Source organism: Euleptes europaea, chromosome 6, assembly GCF_029931775.1.
Source record: "Euleptes europaea isolate rEulEur1 chromosome 6, rEulEur1.hap1, whole genome shotgun sequence".
NCBI lineage: Eukaryota > Metazoa > Chordata > Lepidosauria > Squamata > Sphaerodactylidae > Euleptes > Euleptes europaea.
In genome coordinates this window covers 89052109-89072978 of record NC_079317.1, presented here as the reverse complement: position 1 = coordinate 89072978, position 20870 = coordinate 89052109, and the positions used below count along the sequence as shown (strand labels likewise).

Here is a 20870-nt window from a genome sequence, read left to right as displayed (position 1 = left end):
AATTAAAACTATGTTTTTTGGAATTAAAACCATGTACCAGGTGGGGCCTGGAGATCTCCCGGAATTACAATTGATCTCCAGATGACACGGGTCAGTTCCTCTGGAGAAGATAGCTGGTTTGGAGGGTTGACTGCATTGAATTATAGCCTGTTGAGGTTCCCTCCCCCCCAGACCCCCCTCCCCAGAATCAACCCCCAAAATCTCTAGGTATTTCCCAACCTGGAGTTGGCAAACCTGTGTATGAGCATCTAGTTTCATGTTGGACAGCTGAAATAACTGCTTTCATTGTAGGAAAAACTGGGGAGCCTGGCTAGGTAGTGTGTGTGGTGTAGTGGTTAGAGTGTCAGACTAGGATGTGGGAGAAACAGGTTCAAATCAAATTCAAACTTTGGTCAAAGGAGCTAGTAAATAAATGGATTGGAAAATATAGGCATTCTATTGACAAATAAGAATAATCCAGAATATTGGATGCATTTCCATTGAAATGAATGGGGCCTCCGTTGAAATAAATGGATCTACTGGCCAAGTGATCAATGACAAATATTACTCTGCAATGTGGGCATGAATACTTTATACTGGAAAATTCAATGGGGTAAATTCTTTTGAAACAAATAGGAGTTCTGCAGAGTGTTAAAAATAATTTTGACTTTTTAAACAGTGATTGTTACAATTTCTAATTACTTTTAGCTCAACAAATCAAACTACACCATGAACGAAGACAATAAAGAGAACAAAGACAATTCGTCTGAAAGGGGCAGAGCTGTTGTCATCTTTTCCTTAAAGAATGAGGTTGGAGGACTTGTCAAAGCCCTAAAACTCTTCCAGGTATGCATTTGCTGTGTGCAGCAGGTACAGACAGTAAGGGCAAACCCTGGTAATTTAGCATAACCTAGTATTTTGCTATTGTATCAAGGCTGAGTGTTTAAGCAAATTAGGTACATTTATAGCACTGCCCACTCTGCAGAATGAAGATGCCAGAGCCTATGCTGAAGGACAGGCTCTCCTGCATTTTCTGAGCACCAGTGCTAGACCAAAATAAAAACACCTTCTTGAGTTTTGGACCCATTAGGAGATCTGTAACCTGGGAGAGCTTCACACAAAGTGCTGAAGTAGGAAGCACCATTCAGATGCACTTCCTCTTTCCACACTTCCAGGATAATGTGAAAAGTGAGATTCTCACTCCTCCCCCTCAGAAAGGTGCTAGTGATGTTAATAAGCTGAACATGATGCTGAGGGGATAGTATGTTCAGTGAATGTGGGAAATTCTGCTGGTGGTAGCGCAGGAGAAAATATTCCTTTACCATAATAGCTGTTCAAATATACAAGGCTTAGAATGATCATACTGAAGAAAAGTAGTATTATAGTTGTGTTCAATATCAGAAAGCCTGAATTCAAATAACAAAAGTTTCAGATGTGATGATTCTTTTGCTTTAATTAGCAACCTAATTGATTATGTTTGACTAAATACACTTCAGAGAGAGAGAGAGAGAGAGAGAGAGGCCATTTATGCATGGGAGGTTTTGCCTTGGATTTGCTCCTCCCTAGATGCACATTTTGCCCATCCGAATTCTCAAAACTCTGCATGGGGCCTTATGGTTGAGTGCTGAGAATTTGGATGGGCAAAATATGCACCTAAAGAGTGGCAAGTCCAAGGCAAAACCTCCCATGCATAAATGGCCAGAGAGAGAGAGAGAGCACGAGAGAGCTGAATAGCTGAAGTTTTGGTTCCCAGGTGCTGTTAACAAATTAACCAAAATTGTCTTATTCGTCAGGAGAAACATGTGAACCTGGTACACATAGAATCTCGAAAATCCCGAAGGAGAAATTCTGAGTTTGAAATCTTTGTGGACTGTGACAGTAACAGGGAACAGCTGGATGAGATTTTCCATCTGCTGAAATCCCATTTCAGTGTTGTATCCATGAACCCAATTGATGATTTCACTGTACAGGAAGATGGTAAGTAAGAAATTATGATGTGATTTCCCCCCAAGTGCGTTTGCCTTACAAAATGTGATTGTATGCACGTATGTTCCCCAGAGGACTCTTCACTCAACTAATACCAACCCTTTAGTGGTCCCCAGCCCAAGGAGTGTCTGGCTGGCTTCGACCAGTGCCAGGGCTTTCTCTGCCCTGGCCCCTGCCTAGTGGAATAGCCTCTCTAGTGAGACTAGGGCCCTGCGGGACCTTAAAGAGTTCCACAGGGCCCGTAAAACGGAGCTATTCTGCCAGGCCTATGGTTGAGGCCAGCTACGGCTCTCTTATATATAAATGCTGGCCTCCCTGACCTCCACTGCTGCTACTGTGTGTGTTAAGTGCCGTCAAGTCGCTTCCGACTCATGGCGACCCTATGAATGAAAGTCCTCCAAAATGTCCTGTCTTTGACAGCCTTGCTCAGATCTTGCAAATCGAAAGCTGCGGCTTCCTTTATTGAGCCAATCCATCTCTTGTTGGGTCTTCCTCTTTTCCACTGCTGCTACTCTCCCTCATATTCAACTGGGTTTTTATCCATCTGCACACCTGGATGCAGTTTTATGTTAAGAGGCATCTTTAGATAAATTAGGGCATTGTTTTATAGGGCTATTTTAATTGCTGTTTTAAGGTTTCTATCTACGTAACAGGATGTTTATATTCCTTTGTAAGCTGCTCTGAGCCCGGCCTTGGGCCGGGGAGAGCGGGATAGTAAGTTGAAATAATATAAATTAGTAAACAAACTGGATTATATTGAAAGCAATGTTTACTGTCTCCAAGCGAAAACAGAATTAATTCATTGTAGCACATACTCACTCCGGTTATGGGAGTCAGAGCCTTAAGATACTGATTTTATGCTACCTTTAATAACATCACTTTAGCTGCAGAGCTCAGTTAACACTCCCCCACTTATTTTTAATATCTCAATATTTCTTTACGCCATGCATACCACAGGAGGAAACGCTGAGCGTTATGCATGTGTCAGATAGGACGTATCTCATGTCCTCTGTAACTGGCTTCTAAGTAGTTCGATCTCATTTTTAGCCATTGTCGCTGACCCCGAAAACAGTGTGTTCCTTGCGCTTGCCGGCTTAATTTCACTAATGACTTTGTGGTTCGGTGTGTTCCCTAGACATGGAAAATATCCCCTGGTTCCCCAAGAAGGTTTCAGATTTGGATAAATGTGCAAACCGTGTTTTGATGTATGGATCCGAACTGGACGCTGATCATCCAGTGAGTATCTTTGCATGTGGTTTTCTTGCACAATTCTAGTTGCTTCAAAAAATAACCTACAGAAATCCAGCTGTGAAGGTCTAATACTTTAGGTTTACTGTCTGTTATAAAAATTAGTTACCGAGTAAACATACAGATACTAGAATCACACAGGCTGTGCGATGGGGGGTGGGGGTGGGTCGAGGAGGGCAGCAGCCCTGTGGCATGTAGAGAGGGTGGCAGAAATATTTTTCAAACTATGTCAACAAAAGATCGGAGTTACCCAATATGGTCAATAATTGGTCTACCTCTGGCTTTGCTTTACTGAGATGGGCATGCAGAAGTTCTCATGCTCCCCTAAAGCAAATATCTCTCAAGAATGGGAGAGGAAAGTTGTTCAAAGTGGTAGTGGGGTGGGGGAGAATTGAAGCTAGTTCTCCTTCCTTAGGTTATATAGCTTTATCCAAAACACAAGCAAATAGCAGAAAAAGGAGGTGCATAAATCATTCCAAAGTTCATAACAACATAAGAAAAGCCCTGCTGGATCAGACCAAGGCCCATCAAGTCCAGCAGTCTGTTCACACAATGGCCAACCAGGTGGAAAATTGATAGTTCCAAAGGACTAAAACACTTTATTTCCAGTAGAATTTACAAAGGTTTTGTTTAGGTTCTGGGACTGGAGTCTACATTTACAAAACTGCCAATTCATACTCTTTAACAAATTTATTTCATTTCAAAATGTATTTCTAAAACAAGTTAAAAATTTCCAGTTTTGAGAGTTCCCCTCTCTTTGTCACAAAATGCTTCTCTTCCTCATAGCTGCTTGGATAGAATGAAATTAGCACAAACATGTTACCACACAGACTGACCTGAGCTTTATTTTTTTATTCCATTATTAGGGTTTCAAAGACAATGTTTATCGCAAGAGACGGAAGTATTTTGCAGACCTGGCTATGAATTATAAACAGTATGTGTCAATGACTGGTAAATAAGACAACTCCTGCTATAAAAATTTAGGGTAGATCCTCTGAAAGGGTTGATACTGGTATGATCTCCCCCTTCTCTAAGTAGTGGGAAATTCAAGGTAGATTTTACAGGGTCTGGGTAATTTGTAGGATAGTACTGGAGCTGTAAGAGGGTCGGTTTTTAATGGTCTGTTGTTGAACATATTATGGAATACAGAATATAAAGGCAAGCCAGTTCCACACCAAGCTCAGTTTAGCACCTTCAAAATCATCTCATTGTTTAGCATAGCAAAAGTAAAATAGTTTTCCAAAAAACTCTCTTGGCATCCCTGCCAGAACAGGCAAAATGGCTTTAGCTCTCAACTATTGGCATATGGATGCAACTCATGGTACACCCTGTTCAGCTAACCATTCGATTGATATCATTTTACCACATTGCCCGGTGTTCATACAAACTACAAGCTCAAGTTGACATAGGGTGCATCTCTCTACTCTGCATGATATTATGATGGGCATTAACAATATTCATTTTTATCAGTCCAATATACTTAGGTTTCCCCATCTCCTTTGTCTAGAGGGAAAATGTGAAGGGAGGAGAGAAGAATAGTTGTAGGGGAAAAGAGAAGAACCATGAGAAGGAAAATGAATTTTGCCTCCTTCCTTACTTTGATTGTGTACACCCCCTCTCTAGAACAGTGTTTTTCAAACCTTGCTAGGGTTACCAGGAATTTTGTGATGAAAAAACCACTTGCAAATATTAATTTTTTTTGCCGTCAAGTTGCAGCCAACTTGTGGCGACCCCATAGGGTTTTCAAGGCAAGAGACATTCAGAAGTGTTTGCCATTGCCTGCCTCTGCGTATCAGCCCTGGACTTCCTTGGTGGTCTCCCATCTAAATACTAACCAGAGTGATGAACCCTGCTTAGCTTCTGACAAGATCAGGCTAGCCTAGCTGTCCAAGCCAGGGCTGCAAATAATTATCTCTGAGTTAAAGCTGGCTTCACATACCTTGAGGATTGGTTGATATGATCATATGACAGGAAAAAGCAAAAAAAGATCCAGTAGGCTGTTGCACCCCCTTTACCTCCTAGAAAATCCAGTAAACTTCTCTTCAAGGTGTGTCCAGTAATTGGTGGTGGCGAAGCCCAAGCCCATCACCTCTGGATAGGTCTCACTTTCATCCCTCTTCTCCTGTGGCTTTGGTAATTTAACACCAGGCATGGTAGAGCTCAGAGTCACAGCTGATTTTATACATTTAAGCCAGAGAGGCACAGGGCAATGAGGATTCCCACAACCTGCCAAGATTTCTGTAGTTCTTGACAATCATGAGCCAGCCAGGAATCTACTAATGGTTTAGAATGTACCTGTAACCTACCCCTGCTCTACTATGTACACCCCTTTTCCTGTCTGAGAACCTTTGTAAACTTTTTTTTTAATTTTTATTTTATTAAAAATTACAAATATACAATATTAGAAAACTTTGAATAAATGAAACTCGATCAGTACTTATACAATTAATAAAACCTATAAAACATATAACTTTCTAAATAAACACTCTCTTTATGAACCACCACCAACAGAATCTAAACTTTTAAGCGTGTTCTCCATCCTGGATATAGTGGGTTTCCATATTCTGTCCAATTCTTCTATGTTTTTGTTATTTTGATAGTAAGTTAATTTAATCAGCACATAGATCTCTCTTACTTTGTCGAACCAAGTATTTAAGCTTGGAGAATTCGCTCCTTTCCAATATCTGGCAAAATTTATTCTTGCTAATGTTACCATATGTAGGCATACATCAAGGAGTTTCTTATTCATAGCTGGTAAACAGTTTAACAGGATTATTTTTAAGCCGTTACATCTCATTTACAGTGGGGACCCGATTCCAAAAGTTCAATTCACTGAAGAGGAGATCAGTACTTGGGGCATTGTATTCCGAGAACTCCAAAAGCTTTACCCAACCCATGCCTGCAGAGAATACCTTAAAAACCTACCCTTGCTAACCAAATACTGTGGGTACCGAGAAGATAACATACCCCAGCTGGAGGATGTATCATGTTTTCTAAAAGGTAATGTGCATATCTTTGTCTTGTAAGCTGCCCCAGATGAGGCAGCGATGTCAAAACATTGAAACTTGATAAAGGAATAGACATTAGAGATCTACAAATGATTAAATTGTTCAGTTCAGTTCAGATACCTTTATTGGCATATCCAACATTCATCCAAGTACAGTAAGGACATAATTTATTAAAAGGAAGAGCGAATTGCCATCACACCAACAAAAAAATTAGCCACAATTTCTATGATTTTAGGGTCCTGGTTATTAAGAAGGGTGAGAACCTTTGAACAGTTAGAAAATCCCTCCAAATGAATCAGACTAGTATTTAAGAGTTTTAATCGTAATCTGTGATACAGAGGGCACCGAAGAAGAACATGTTGAATAGTTTCCATCTCTTCCATAGAGCAAGGACACAGTCTATCGGGAAGGGGGACACCAGTATAGCGACCAGTTAGTAAGGCTGATGGTAATACATTAAGAGAAAAGATTAAATTGTTGATACTAGGGAGTCTGGTGAGGAGTCTTGGGAGGAAGTTTATCATCTAAATTTACCAGTATTTTATAATAAAATGACTGTGTCAGTCATTATAACTAGCATTTGATTGTCAGAGGGTAGCTTGGACAGTTTCTGCAGGTTATGTCAAAATGCCCAAAATGTTTTTACGTTCCTCAATTCATTATTATTTTACAAATGACTGCTTCATATTTTCCATGAACAAAACAATGTATAATAAAATCATGAAATAGAGAACAATCATAAGCACAGCATGGAGCCAGTAATAAAAGCTCTTCAACCATATTGCACCACAACACAAAATTACAAGATACAGCCAGATCTCTTGAATGATTAACCAGTTTGGTTTCAGAGAAAGGTGGAGTTAGAATGCTCTAAATAAATAAATAACCACATGCCTGACAAAATAAAGTCACCTTAACAAAGGAGATGGCTGGCTGAATTTCCAAAGGGCCAGCACTGGAGTCCAGTGATGGACTTGAATGAAGGTGAATAACCTAAAGGCTAAAATCATCTTTCAGGAGATCCATCATTGGATTTCCCAGCATTTTAAAATCATTTAAGGCCAGTGGTCAAAGCTACCCTGAGGATCTGTCATATTACACTGGAGATCTCTCAACAAGTTGGACCTTAAAATGCAGCTGAAGGGAGTAGATCTGGAATGTCACTCTCACACTGGAGTTTACATTTCTTCCCCATTCTGATTTCTTGATCCAAATCACCACCCTCTGGCTGCTTTCGGATGAAACTAAACAGGTACAACTGCATAGGGAATCTGTTGGCCTTAAAAAACGAGAGGGAGTGAAAATGCCTTTGCCACAATGTTGGAAAAGTAGATGTTTACCTTTTCCTTATGTTCTTTTTAAAAATGGAAATTGGCTCTCCAAAACTACTGTTAGTCTGGGTAGGAAGAGAAAGACAGGTGCAGTACATGTACCTGCCTCTCCCATTAGGCAGTACTAAGTTAGACTGCCTCAGTATACTGATGGACTTACCTTTTATTTATTTGTTTGTTTAAAATGTTTTTATGCTGCCTTTCAACCCAACTTAGGGTCCCTAGGGTGGCGAACAATCAAAAACCTTAAAACAAGCTTTAAGATGTGTGTGTGTTAAGTCCCATCAAGTTGTTTCCAACTCATGGTGACCCTATGAATCAATGTCCTCCAAAACGTCTTGCAAACTGAGGACTGTGGCTTTAAGATAGTGAAAAACAATTTAAAACAACACTTAATAGAATCATCTGGGGACCTACAGATCCTTTATTATCATCTATTTTTGAATGCTATAATGTCACTAATGTTTTTTTTTTCCACCCTAGAACGCACTGGCTTTACCATCCGTCCTGTAGCTGGATATCTGTCACCCAGAGATTTCCTGGCAGGATTAGCATTCAGAGTATTTCATTGCACTCAGTATGTTAGGCACAGTTCGGAACCTCTTTACACACCTGAACCGTAAGCAGATATTTCTATTGTTGTTCCAAGTAATTTGCACAATTCTTTATGTTTGTGGAAAGATACTTGCTAATCAGGACAATACAATTTGGATTACAAAATCTAGGTTTAGGCATCCGGGTTTCAAAGATACATTTGCTCTCATAAGTTTGCAGTGTGTGGGGTTGGAGCTGAAATAACCTTGTAATTAAGTATTTGCAAAAAATAAAAAAAAAATCTAATATTGACTTAGTTCTTGGGAGACTGTTCACATGGTTCAGCAGAACTGAAGAAATGAAAGTGATCTTAGATTCCTTAATCTGAATATAACAACCAAGTTGGGTGACCCTGGGCTCGACACAGCTCTCTTAGCCCCACCTACCTCAGAGGGTGTCTGTTGGGGAGGGGAAGGGAAGGTGATTGTAAGCCGGTTTGATTCTTCCTTAAGTGGTGGAGAAAGTCAGCATATAAAAACCAACTCTTCTTCTTATTACCTCATATATTGGACAATATTGATTTGCTTCATCAGATTAGAAGTCCAAGTACTTGGTTCAACATCAGTCCCCTCCCTCCCTTTTGTGTTTCCAGTGATACCTGTCATGAACTCCTGGGTCATGTCCCTCTTCTGGCTGAACCCAGCTTTGCACAGTTCTCTCAGGAGATTGGCTTGGCATCACTTGGAGCATCTGATGAAGCCGTTCAGAAGCTAGCAACTGTAAGTAGAAGATGCACCATGCCGCTGTGCATTCCTCAGTTTCAGTGTTCTCAGTGTTATACATCCCTGTAAGCAACCTCTGGAATTAAAAATAAAATGAAAAGCCCGGGGGCTGAAAATATATGAGAACAAAAGAAGCATTCTATCCCTGAGTCTTCCAGAGAGGGTAACCGTTCTAGCCCAAATTAAGCACTTTTAAACATTGCAGATATCAGTTGAGGAGCTTAAGCATACGTTTAACTATGTCACAGGATCAAACAAAGCTTCACTGTGCTATAGGTATAACTGGATTGTGGCCGCTGTGAATAAAAACAAGCAGGACAAACCATACAGAATAAGATAGCACAAAATGGCCACTGTTTGATAACTAAAGAAGCTCACACATCTTAAGTGTTTGATGTTGCAGGTTACTTTTATTATATTTCTGCCAAAATTACTCCTGTTTAATAATTGCATGTTGTGTGAAGGCACGGTTCAAAGTCCACACACCAGGTCGGAGATATGGCTAGTCTGGTTTCCATAGCCTTGATCTGACCAAGTCCCTGAGCATGGTATGCATGGCGAGCAGGTACTAATCTGCTCTCTAGTTTTAAATATATTGGAAAGATGGGGTGCCTGTGGTTTCCTCTGCCCCTTCTTCTGCCCCACTGCCTGCACCTCTCCTTGCTGTAATAAGAAAGACTCTAGCTGTGCTACACTGCATTGGGGGATGACTAAATGACAGGACCAGTGGAGGAATGGGTGGGAGAGGCCACAAGGGCTCTTTCTTGCAAGTCAACGGGAAATTTAAAGATTGGGAATTTCCACATTGGGAAGGCAATCGGGTTTCCACTTCTGCCCCATTGCTGCTTCCTTCAGGTTTAAGCTGGGTAACCTGGCTCTTTTTCTGAGGGAACCTTCCATAGGTCCCTGGCCCCTTCAGTGCTGCGGTGTCCCCGTTTCTTAGGTTTAAGCTGGGGCAGGAATAGGCAGGCAACCAAACGGTACGCCAGACCATTTTGCTAAGCACAGCAGCTCTCTCACTGAACCGTCCGGTGGAGCAGCACTTGTTTAAAGTCTGAATTTGAACCTTTCCCGAGAAGTTTAAATGACCAAACTGAGGCTATCTTACTTGGATCACATTATGAGGAGACAAGGCTCCCTGGGAAAGACAATAAGGCTAGGAAAAAATTGAAGGCAGCAGGAAAAAAAGAAAGACCCGACATGAGATGGATTGACTCAGTCAAGGAGGCCATGGCCCTCAGTCTGCAAGACCTGAGCAAGGCTGTTAATGATAGGATGTTTTGGAGGTCATTAATTCATAGGGACGCCATAAGTTGGAAGCAACTTGATGGCACTCAGCACACAATGCTCAGAATGGAAGTTTGAATGTAAACTGTCTTACCTGTGCCCTTGTGCCTCACTGGTACCCTGCTCAAAGTATCTTTTAGGATGATACATTATACATAGGGCCGGATTGAGGCCTTTAGAGGCCCTAAGCACTTAAAAGATTTGGGTGCCCCTATATATATGTAAAAAGGTGATAAGAGTGATTATTCGCAGTTCACACTTTTTCTTCATCCTTATGTTTTTGAAAGGATAAGAGTAACAATTGTGATATTCAGTTGTTTTTTTGAGTCACTGTATGTAATTTTTTTCATTTATTGTGGTGGCCCCTTTTCGCGGACCCTGGTTCAGCTGCACCATTTGCAGTTTTGCACTGTATGGTCCATGGTAAATCTGGCAATGGAAGATTTCTGTGGTGCTCCTCTTCCCTTGATGCCCTAACACGTGCTTATTTTGCTTAATGGTTAATCCAGCCCTGATTATAGAGGTATTTTCATTCATTACAATCCCATTCCTAAACCCATGCACTGAATTAAAAAACCCCACACTGTTTCATATTGTTACTTCTATTTATGTCATTTATATTATATTTATTACATTTTATTTGTGATTATTTATTCCTTATTTTACTCTCATGCAAAAACAAACAAACATATGACTTGTGTTTAACCAAGTACAATCCTTGTCTTCTTCCACTCCACCAACATCTTCATATGTAGATGTGGGAATGTCCGCCCCCCCCCCCCCAAAAAAAAACCCACTTGGGCTAAAAAGGTTGCCGACCCTTAATCTAGGGCTTTTCTGAATCCACAGTCTGGGCTATATATAAAGAGAGGAAGTTAAATGACATGGGAAAGTACCCATGCCAGCTGGCAGGGGGATGACTCGCATGAGTGCACTGAGAATATGATCTCTGCTACTTGAGTCTCCAAAATGTTTATGCTGCACTTTATCCAGGAGAGGGAGCATGAAACTACTTAGTGCTCAAGTACTGAAAAGGTAAAGCATGCCATCAAGTCGCAGCCAACTCATGGCAACCCCATGAAGTCCTACTTTATGGGTTTTAAAAAAACAAGAGATGAGCGGAGGTGGTCTGCCATTGTCTTCTTCTGCATAGGAGCCCTAGTCGTCTTTGGTGGGTCTCCCATCCAAATACTGACCCTGTTTTGCTGTTTAGTCTGAAAAAAATCTGGCCAACCTGGGCTATGTGTTAAAACACTCTTTTCCCTTTCCTCTTAATTCTCTTACTAGTGCAACTTTTTCACTGTGGAAAATTTTCTCTTATTAGTGCTACTTTTTCACTGTGGAGTTTGGCTTGTGTAAACAAGAAGGCCGGCTAAGAGCTTATGGGGCGGGTTTACTCTCTTCTATCAGTGAACTAAAGGTAAGGACTAAAAATGTCTTCCAAATGCCATCATTGGGTCTAGGGCAATAGTTTTAAAATGTTGGACATCTAGACAAGACTTTCTACATCCTGTCTACTAAGGCGCCTGCAAGGAAGCCTTACCAACTTGCTGAGGATTTGGGGACATCTTTTAATGACACAGGGTCTTTATACATTGGTATCTCATCAGACCTGTTGGTAGCTTGTCATCCTGCATAAATGAATGTGCTCTTGGCATTCAAACATACTCTCAACATTTTCCAGAAGTAAAGTTGTCAACTATGGTTTGGAAAATTCATGGAAATTTGGGTGTGGAGCCTGGGGAAGGTAGAGATGCCAGGCTCCTGCCACAGTGGGAGGACTCCTGGCACCTGAGCTTGTTGCTTACTGGTGCCTGAAGTGTGGCAGGAGGAAATTTGGGGAGGGGAGTACACACTAGCATCATACTGGCATGCTTACGGTATTAACCGGAAGTGATATGGTGCATGTTCTACCATGTTTTAAAACTCTATGGTAAAACCGTAGAGTTTTTGTAAATGCTAGAGCCCCTAAAGATGTCACTTCTGGTTTTTAATAGAAGGGATGTCAGCGCACCAGCATGCCAGCAGTGCATCAAGGCTTGCCCCCAGTTCCTTCCTGGGGTTTCCAGCTGTAGCTCGGCAACCCTAGAGGAGGGCAGGGTTTGGGGAGGGGGAATAATAGCTAAAATCCAACTTTCAACTACAACATAATGTCTGAAGATGCTTTAATGCTGACGTCTATAATATGTGCCAAATGTAACCTTTGAAAACTTTTGCTTTGTCTGTTGAGCAGCATGCACTCTCCGGAAATGCCAAAGTCAAGCCCTTTGATCCCAATGTCACCTGCAAACAAGAATGCATGATCACAACATTCCAGGATGTTTACTTTTCTTCTGAAAGCTTCGAAGATGCAAAAGAAAAGATGAGGTAATTTGTCCAGTTTAATTTAGGTCCCTAAACTTATTAAGCATGTGGCTGCTTTTAAAATTATGAGAGAGAGAGAAGAGGTCACCATCACAAAAATGGTTGCCATAGGGAATGGGGCCAATTACATAATTTGAGGAGGTTCTACAAAATGTTAGGCTTTTCCAAGCCAAGCTTCTGAATGGGTGCTCCTTGCAGACACAAAGGGCAAAAACGCATGGTCGCTTTAGCCTCCATTATTCCCTGTTTCAGCCAGGATTCAGCCAGGATCGAACGCACATTCGGTGAAACGCATGAGTTCGATCCTGGCTGAATCCTGGCTGAAACAGGGAATAAAGGAGGCTAAAGCGACCATGCGCTTTTGCCCAAAGGTTGTCTATCCTCCCGGGGGTCTTCTGAAGCACTTCTAATGAAGTAGCATAAGAGATGCTGTTGGGCTTCTGCTTCCAGTGAAAGAGGAAGGGCTTCCCTGTGCAGGCAAAAGGCAAGGCTGCCAAGCCAAGAGACATAACTCTGTCTATGACCAAGCTAAAAATGCACAGCTGTGGCGTGCCTGCCCAGGATGAGCACTTTGTTAATCAGCTGGTAAGGAGTGACCTGAAGGTCTCTTCCCCCCCCCCCCTTCCAATCATGACTCTTTGGATTTTATCCCCAAGACACAAGCAGGGAGCACACTGTGCTAGAATGATTTCTCTAGTTAGCCCTACCACATCTGTTTTTTAAAAAAAGTTATTCTCCTATCAATACAGATATGGAAAAAAATAAATTGTGGATTGCCAGTGTCAACTTCTGCAATGTTTTGCACTATGAAAGTGACCCCCAATCACACAGACATTCAGGCTGCTTCCATACTAAGACACTTTTGCACAGCATTCTTTTATGGAAGCATAAATGAAACTAAGGTCGTTTATACATGGGAGTTTTACCTGAGGTTCATTGCTTGCTGGACCCACACTTTCCTGTTGCAAATCTATGCACCAGTAGTCTCCAAGCTCGAATCAAGAAGCATTGGAGTCCCTGCCCCTTGAAACGCTGCTTTGTAATTGGCTGTAGTGCCTAATGTGAGAGAAAAGACCCCCCCCCCGGAAACCCAATTGGTGTATAAAAAAGCATTTAAAAAAACAGAGCTCTCTAAAAGGAATGGGGGAGGGGAACCCAAGCCTCCTTTCTAAAATCCTTTCTTCTGTTCAGAAAGAACTCTGAGGAAGCAGGAAGCATTTTAATGCCTGTCCCTTGACATGCTGCTTTGTAATTGGATGTAGTGCAGTCTGTGAGAGAAACATCACTCCCCCAAGCTTCTGTGTCCCGTGCTTTGCCTTATGCATGGGGATTTCACCTGGGCTGAGCTCAGGGGAAATGGATGAATCTGCTTAATAGAGGAACAGGAAGTCCCAGGATTTGTGAGGGCTAGCAGCGAGGTCATCTGTAATAGATGGGAAACTCATGCATAACTCCAAGGAACAACCAACACAGACTGGGGGCAAATGTGAGTGAAAGTACCCATGCATAAACGGCCTATGATTCCACATGACACTAGATTCCCATTAAAATCTAGCAATGTTTATCCCATTGGAAATATCCTACTCTGTGTGTGTATGTGTGTGTATACACACACACAGAGTAGGATATTTTTATATAAATGTATTCAGAATATAATACACACACACACACATATATATATATTCATATATATTTATATGAATATATGTCCTGTTCAACAAAGGTTCTTGTCACTGAAAATTTACAGTTGTTCCTTTGTTTTACAGTCTGGTTATCTCTGTTCTCTTGCAGATGTGGCAACAAATAATCAATTGTTAATTATTGATTTTTGGTAGGATTAGTTTTCACTTTGCTGCCCACGCTTATTGCTCACTATTTAATTTTTTTATTTTTTATTATTGCAATAGCATGACTACAAAACTGCACTCCTGCTCACAAAAATCAGCACCAATTTTGGCTCTAAAATGCAATGTAGTACTTAACCTGCTCTTCAAACTAGAATAAATGACAGTTGATTTGGAAATACTGCAATCCTCTGTAAGAGAACAGGAAATAACTTATTCAAGCGGGAAGGAGGAAACAAAATGTAAAGGGATAGCAGCCCTGAGAAACATCAATAGTAATTTGTTCTTATGGGAGAGGTGGGCACTGGAATTACCTTTAAAAAAAACACAAGTCAGGTTGCTAACTACATCAAGTAGTTTCTCTATTAAAACCAAGGCCATTTATGCTGGGTCAATTTTGATGCTCGCTCAAAGCTCTTTTTTTAAACGCGACCTTTAAAATGCCTATTCACGGTCCCGACTCAAAAGGAGAAATTCCACCCCCCACACTCTCCTGCTCCTTCGTTCCTTCCATTAGCCAACTGCCGTTTGTGTAGCTAATGCGTGGCTGTCATTTTGCATGCTTCCTTGAGGGGGTTCTTTGAGGCGGGGGCGGAGCAGACACGAATGGTCACGTTAAAGGGGATCTTAAGAAATGCGAAGCAGGTATGCACCAGCTTCTCAGTCACTTCCTGAATGATGGTTCAGCTTGAAAAACTCAAAAAAATATGCAGGGCAATTCAGCCCGGAACATGCTGCTATTTACCAAGCATAAATGGCCTGAGTGAACAAACGATGGAAGCAGCCCTGGCAAATATGCAGGATTTCTGGCTATGCTGGTGGAACTATTGTGAGAGACAGCAATAGACTCATACCTGGAATAGTCACTGGTTGAAATCTTAGGAAGGCTTCAGCTGATTTTCATCATTTTGTTCCCCATCTGAACAGAGAGTTTGCAAAGACGATCAAGCGTCCCTTTGGAGTGAACTATAACCCATATACGCAAAGTGTGCAGATCCTGAAAGACACGAGGAGCATCGCCACTGTGGTGAATGAACTGCGGCATGAATTGGACGTTGTCAGTGATGCCCTCAACAAGATGGGCAAGCACCTGGGAATCTAACCTATCCAAACACCATCATCTATTATGCACTCATTGGCTACAGATTGCTTCATTTTGATGCAGAATCCCACTTTTCAAAACCTATAGGATAAAGAAAGGAACATTTTTTTATTTTAATCCTTGTCCTCATTGAAGCATTCTTATCAATGTTTAGATACTGCTTCACCCTTTCTGAGACCCGCTTGCACTCACTGAAAGCAGACTTGTATGGCTTTAGAAAAGATTATATAGGATATTGGGAACTACTATGCTGCAGCTGGCTAGTGGTCCATGTTGACTATTAACTGGTCACTTACAATCACTTACAAGAGCCCCGTGGCGCAGAGTGGTAAGCTGCAGTACTGCAGTCCAAGCTCTGCTCACAGCCTGAGTTCGATCCCAACGGAAGTTGGTTTCAGGGAGCCGGCTCCAGGTTGACTCAGCCTTCCATCCTTCCAAGGTCGGTAAAATGAGGACCCAGCTTGCTGGGGGTAAAGGGAAGATGACTGGGGAAGGCACTGGCAAACCACCCCGTAAAACAAAGTCTGCCTAGGAAACGTCGGGATGTGACATCACCCCATGGGTCAAGAATGACCCAGTGCTTGCACAGGGGACCTTTACCTTTTTACCTCACACATGCAACCAGGATATAGGGTATTGAAATGTGTGTTATTTGAAGGGATTAAATATACTATCTAGATCAGTGGTTGCTCGTGGAAGTTCCACATTCACAATTCCCATCAACAAAAAGAGCCACTTGACAACTATGTCCTGTGAACCAACCCATCAAACACATACATACAATAAGATAAAACTATCAATATTAAGTAGGTAACTGTGTCTATAACTTTTAAAATTACCAGAGTACCTCTAAGGGTGTCGGGTTCACTATTGCTGAACCTTAGCTAACCCCTGTGTATCTGGAAAGAGGGAAAGGGCTTCCTTCTCTTCTTGCTTTCTCCTCAGCACGAGGCAAAGTAGCTCAGGGGAGAGAGTAAACCACCAAAGCGCCTAGAGGAGAGCAAGCTGGCTGTGACAAATGGGGAGTGAAACCATCACTACCTAACCATGGCCAGCTTGCTCTTTCCCTAGGTGGTGATAAATTTACCCTCTGATCTCTGCAGCGATCTTTGGCCATTTATGCATGGGAGGTTTTGCCTTGGATTTGCTGCACGTTTTCCCCATCCTAATGCTCAAAACTCAACAATAAGCCCCCAGGCAGAGTTTTGAGAATTCAGATGGGGAAAATGTGCATCTAGAGGGGCGAATCCAAGGCAAAACCTCCCGTGCGTAAGGGGCCCTTGTCTCCTCCAAACTGCCACCAGAGAGCTGGGATAAGAACATGGAGGCTTTGGAGAAGAGTCAGGAGTTGTAGGGCTGTTTACAGCTCAGAGATACTTGTTTACTAATTTATTTCTTTTATATGTTGCCTTTCCCAATGGGGAGCCAAAGTGGCTGACACTGTTGTTCTCTCCTCCATTTTATTCTCACAACAACCCTATGAGGTAGGTTAGACTGTGACTGTGCAACTGTCCCAAAGTCACCCTGCAAGCAAAGTGGGTTTTGAACCTGAGTCTCCCAGATTCGAGTCCAGGGTCTCCATCCTTTTTGAACCTGCAGGCACCTTTGAAATTCTGGCACAGTGTAGTGGGTGCAGCCACAAAAGGGCTGCCATAGGAAGCAGAGATAGCCATACAACGGCTGCTGCAGCTTACCCTCAAAACATTGTTCAACCAGGCAATGGCCTTGTCCATTTTCCTAAAACAGGGGATGGGTGCCACATGAGGCTCCTGAGCTAGGGTTGCCAACTGCCAGGTAGTGTTGTATATGAATGCTGGTTAATCTCCTGTTCAAGAATAAATATCTCAACACTCTGCCACTTATAATTCTTTTGTTATTTTTATATTTTTCTTATGCTTCCTTTTATAAACAGTACCAATGTGACATTGCTAACTGGTACTGTTTATAAATGGAAGCATAAGAAAAACAAAAGAATGATAAGTGGCAGCGTGTTGAGATATTTATTCTTGAACAGGAGATTAACCAACTGCCAGGTAGTAGCAGGAGATCTCCTGCTAATTCAACTGATCTCCAGCCAATAGAGATCAGATCACCTGGAGAAAAATGGCCGCTTTGGCAATTGGACTCTATGGCATTGAAGTCCCTCCCCTCCCCAAACCTCGCCCTCCTCAGGCTCCACCCCAAAAACCTCCCACTGGTGGCAAAGCGGGACCTGGTAACCCTATCCTGAGCTACTGAGTATCACCAATATAGATATTCTTTTATACTGATAAATATTGACCCAAGAAGCAGTGGGGCTCTTAGCCTCTTGAGTTAGAGTCCTGTTAAAGTTGTGAAAAACTGAAGCCTCCTCAATCATAAATAGCAACTCAGTGTACCGACAACTTTCACTCTTATCCAGAGTAGATGCAGCATTATTGAAGAGTACCAAGTTTGTGTTGATCGTCCCTCCCCATTCCTTGCAAGTCATCTTAAGTATCTGAACAACTAACACTATGTCAGAAGAATATCGGCAGTTAGTTGCAGTGTTTAGTCTCTGCTGTGGACAAAAAAAAAAAAACTTGGAGAGACAGAGAGCAGCTTCCACCTCCTGTAGCATGTGTTTAGCCTGAGAAGCGCTATTAGTATCTGGTGCTATATGTTTAGTATTAATAGCAGTAATAAAAATACAGGGTAATATTTCTTGTTGGGAAGGAAGTAAAGGTCATTACAAATCTGAACATTTATACTTGAGTAAAATTATCAGTAAAATTATTGGGTAAAATTGTTAGAAAAGACAGTCATGCTAGGAAAAGTTGAGGGCAGCCGGAAAAGAGGAAGATCCAATGAGAGATGGACTGACTCAATAAAGGAAGCCACAGCTCTCGATTTACAAGATCTGAGCAAGGCTGTCAAAGACAGGACATTTTGGAGGACTTTCATTCATAGGGTCGCCATGAGTCGGAAGCAACTTGACGGCACTTAACCCCCCCACACACAAAATTATCAGTATGCCAGAAATTCGAGCTATTTCAAGTGGTTATGAAAATTTCCTACCAGTCTTGTGAATCTTGTAATATCCAGTACAATGTGGACTGATCAAGTAATAGATGCAATTGGAACAATACAATCAAGACCATGTCAGAAATAAACAGGTTTTAAATATTTGCCCTTTATTAACCAAAAATTCTACTACAGCAATAAAAAGCCAGCACTGCTACCTTTTAACTAGTTCTGGACAAAGCCTGTAACTGGGCCAGGCTGCATAAAGTTGAGAGGACTTGAAAGGGGTGTGATAAAGGTTATGGGATCTGTGTTCTTGGTACTGGGAAGCTCATGGTCTGCACCAGAACCCAAAATTGTCTATCTCCTAGCAACTTGAGAACTAGGGTTGCCAACTGCCAGGTAGTAGCAGGAGATCTCCTGCTAATTCAACTGATCTCCAGCTGATAGAGATCGCCTGGAGAAAAATGGCCGCTTTGGCAATTGAACTCTATGGCGTTGAAGTCCCTCCCCTCCCCAAACCCCACCCTCCTCAGGCTCCGCCCCAAAAATCTCCCACTGGTGGCGAAGAGGGACCTGGCAACCCTATTGAGAACCACTTTTAAAAACTTAATTTACCTCCTAAGAATTACTTCTATAACTGATTTTTCCTTTCATATTTAGGCATTCTTTGGTTATAGTGATCTTAAAGCTCATTTTTGATCTTTTTGTGTTAAAATTTATTTCAGTTGAAACAAGTGGTGAATCTGAGTTTTCTGTGGTTCTACAAACTATATGTAGCATTGTCTCTTATTAAAAAAACAACAACCCAACCCTGAATTATATGTATAATTACACTTCAACCTTTAAAGCTTGTTTTGCGCATACAATTCAAAGGGGAATGTTCTATCATAACATTTGCACCTTAACCTCTGGTACATGGAATCAACTTTTAAAAACAAATTCTTGAAGCAAATGGTATTTATGTGAATGATTGGGCTCGATCGATCCAGAAGTTCATTTACTATATACGCAAATGTGTTTGAGGATAGTTAAATAGAACTTTATTTTTTAGGATGTGCAAACTTTGCCAACTGTGTTAATGATTTTACAGCGGTGGTAGAGTTTTAAAGTATTCAGAGTGCTTAGTCAATTACATCGCCCAATTTTTTTACTGTCAATACTATTTACAAATATACCATACAGAAAATCAAACAAACTATGCTGTTTATAGTTGAAACTTGGGAGGAAAAAAACAAGGCAAGCTGACAAAATTGTGACGGATGGAAACAGTGATATCTCTTTTTTTTTTCCAAGTTGCTGGATTTTACCTTTACCATACCACCACAGTCTGCTTCTTACTACTTCAACATACCTGCGTCTGATTTATGAAGATAGGCTTTTCCCATGCTATAGTATCTAGTATTCAGTATTTATTAACAGAGAATGGTTTATGGGATTACAGCACAGGCAAGTAATCTCTTCTGTACTGTTGGTCAGCTGTACTTGCTGGAAACGAGTAAGGGTAGGTGAGCCCTTTTAATCCTGTAAGATTATTATGCAGCTTTTGAAATGGTTGAACATAAAGAAGTGCTGTACCTGCAGAACCCTGTGGGAATTTGATGAACTGCTCTAATTCCTAGCAGAGATTACCGAGAGGGGGATGAGTGATGATTCGTTGTACCCCTAAGACCTTCTTTGTGTGATCCCGAGGGGGTCCCTATTCCAAACCAAGGGAAAGGGTCAGTTGAAGCCATTGAAATCCAACCCCCTGACCCCCTCTAAGTCTGGTAGCCAAAGGCCCTCATAATTACCTAATTATGGGGAGGTAGGAAGGCGGAATGTGAATCTCATCATCATCGGCGTTTTATTGGCATAAAAACATAATGCAGAACGGTACAAAAGGAATGGAGACCATTACCGCACAAGGTATTCCCAGCGATGTATTAAGAGTTTGAAAATGTTATAAAAAACATCACTTTCAAAGGGTTTTTGGATGCCACGGCTAAAAAATGGTTGGAAGATGTCTTCACAGCTAAAGGGGCCAAACAAAGTGCGAACAGTATTTTTTATAACAGTTTCAAACTCTTAATACATTAGTAGGAATACATAGAAAGTGCGAACAGTATTTTTTATAACATTTCCAAACTCTTGATACATTGCTGGGAATACCTAGTGCGGTAATGGCTGGAGATATTAAAAAGTGCCCTTTACAGAATAGCTAAAAGACAGTTACATCGAATAGCGCTGTTTGTTAATACTGCCATCTAATTAACTGTTTGGCGGGCTTTTAAAACAAACTTTAAAAACTGTGCCACCGTCTCCAGAATGTAAATATGTTCCTTGCCAACACCTGATCAGGGCAGACCGGTTTTCTAGCTGTAAAAGCCACATTTCCTTTAGAATAAAATGCACAGGGCTGTGTTGTAAGTTCCCTGTATTCA

The 20870-nt window shown here is 41.5% G+C and overlaps 1 protein-coding gene across 1 annotated transcript; it reads left to right on the top strand.

Annotated features, from left to right (window-relative positions):
- Nucleotides 1-708: 708 nt before the first annotated feature.
- TPH1 (tryptophan hydroxylase 1) lies at nt 709-15517 on the top strand. Its single transcript, XM_056851321.1, has 10 exons — nt 709-825; nt 1773-1956; nt 3101-3201; nt 4080-4147; nt 6017-6213; nt 8036-8171; nt 8739-8865; nt 11480-11575; nt 12389-12522; nt 15291-15517. The coding sequence occupies exons 1-10, from the start codon at nt 709-711 to the stop codon at nt 15463-15465; spliced, it is 1335 nt and encodes a 444-aa protein (XP_056707299.1). The 3' UTR covers nt 15466-15517.
- Nucleotides 15518-20870: the final 5353 nt, after the last annotated feature.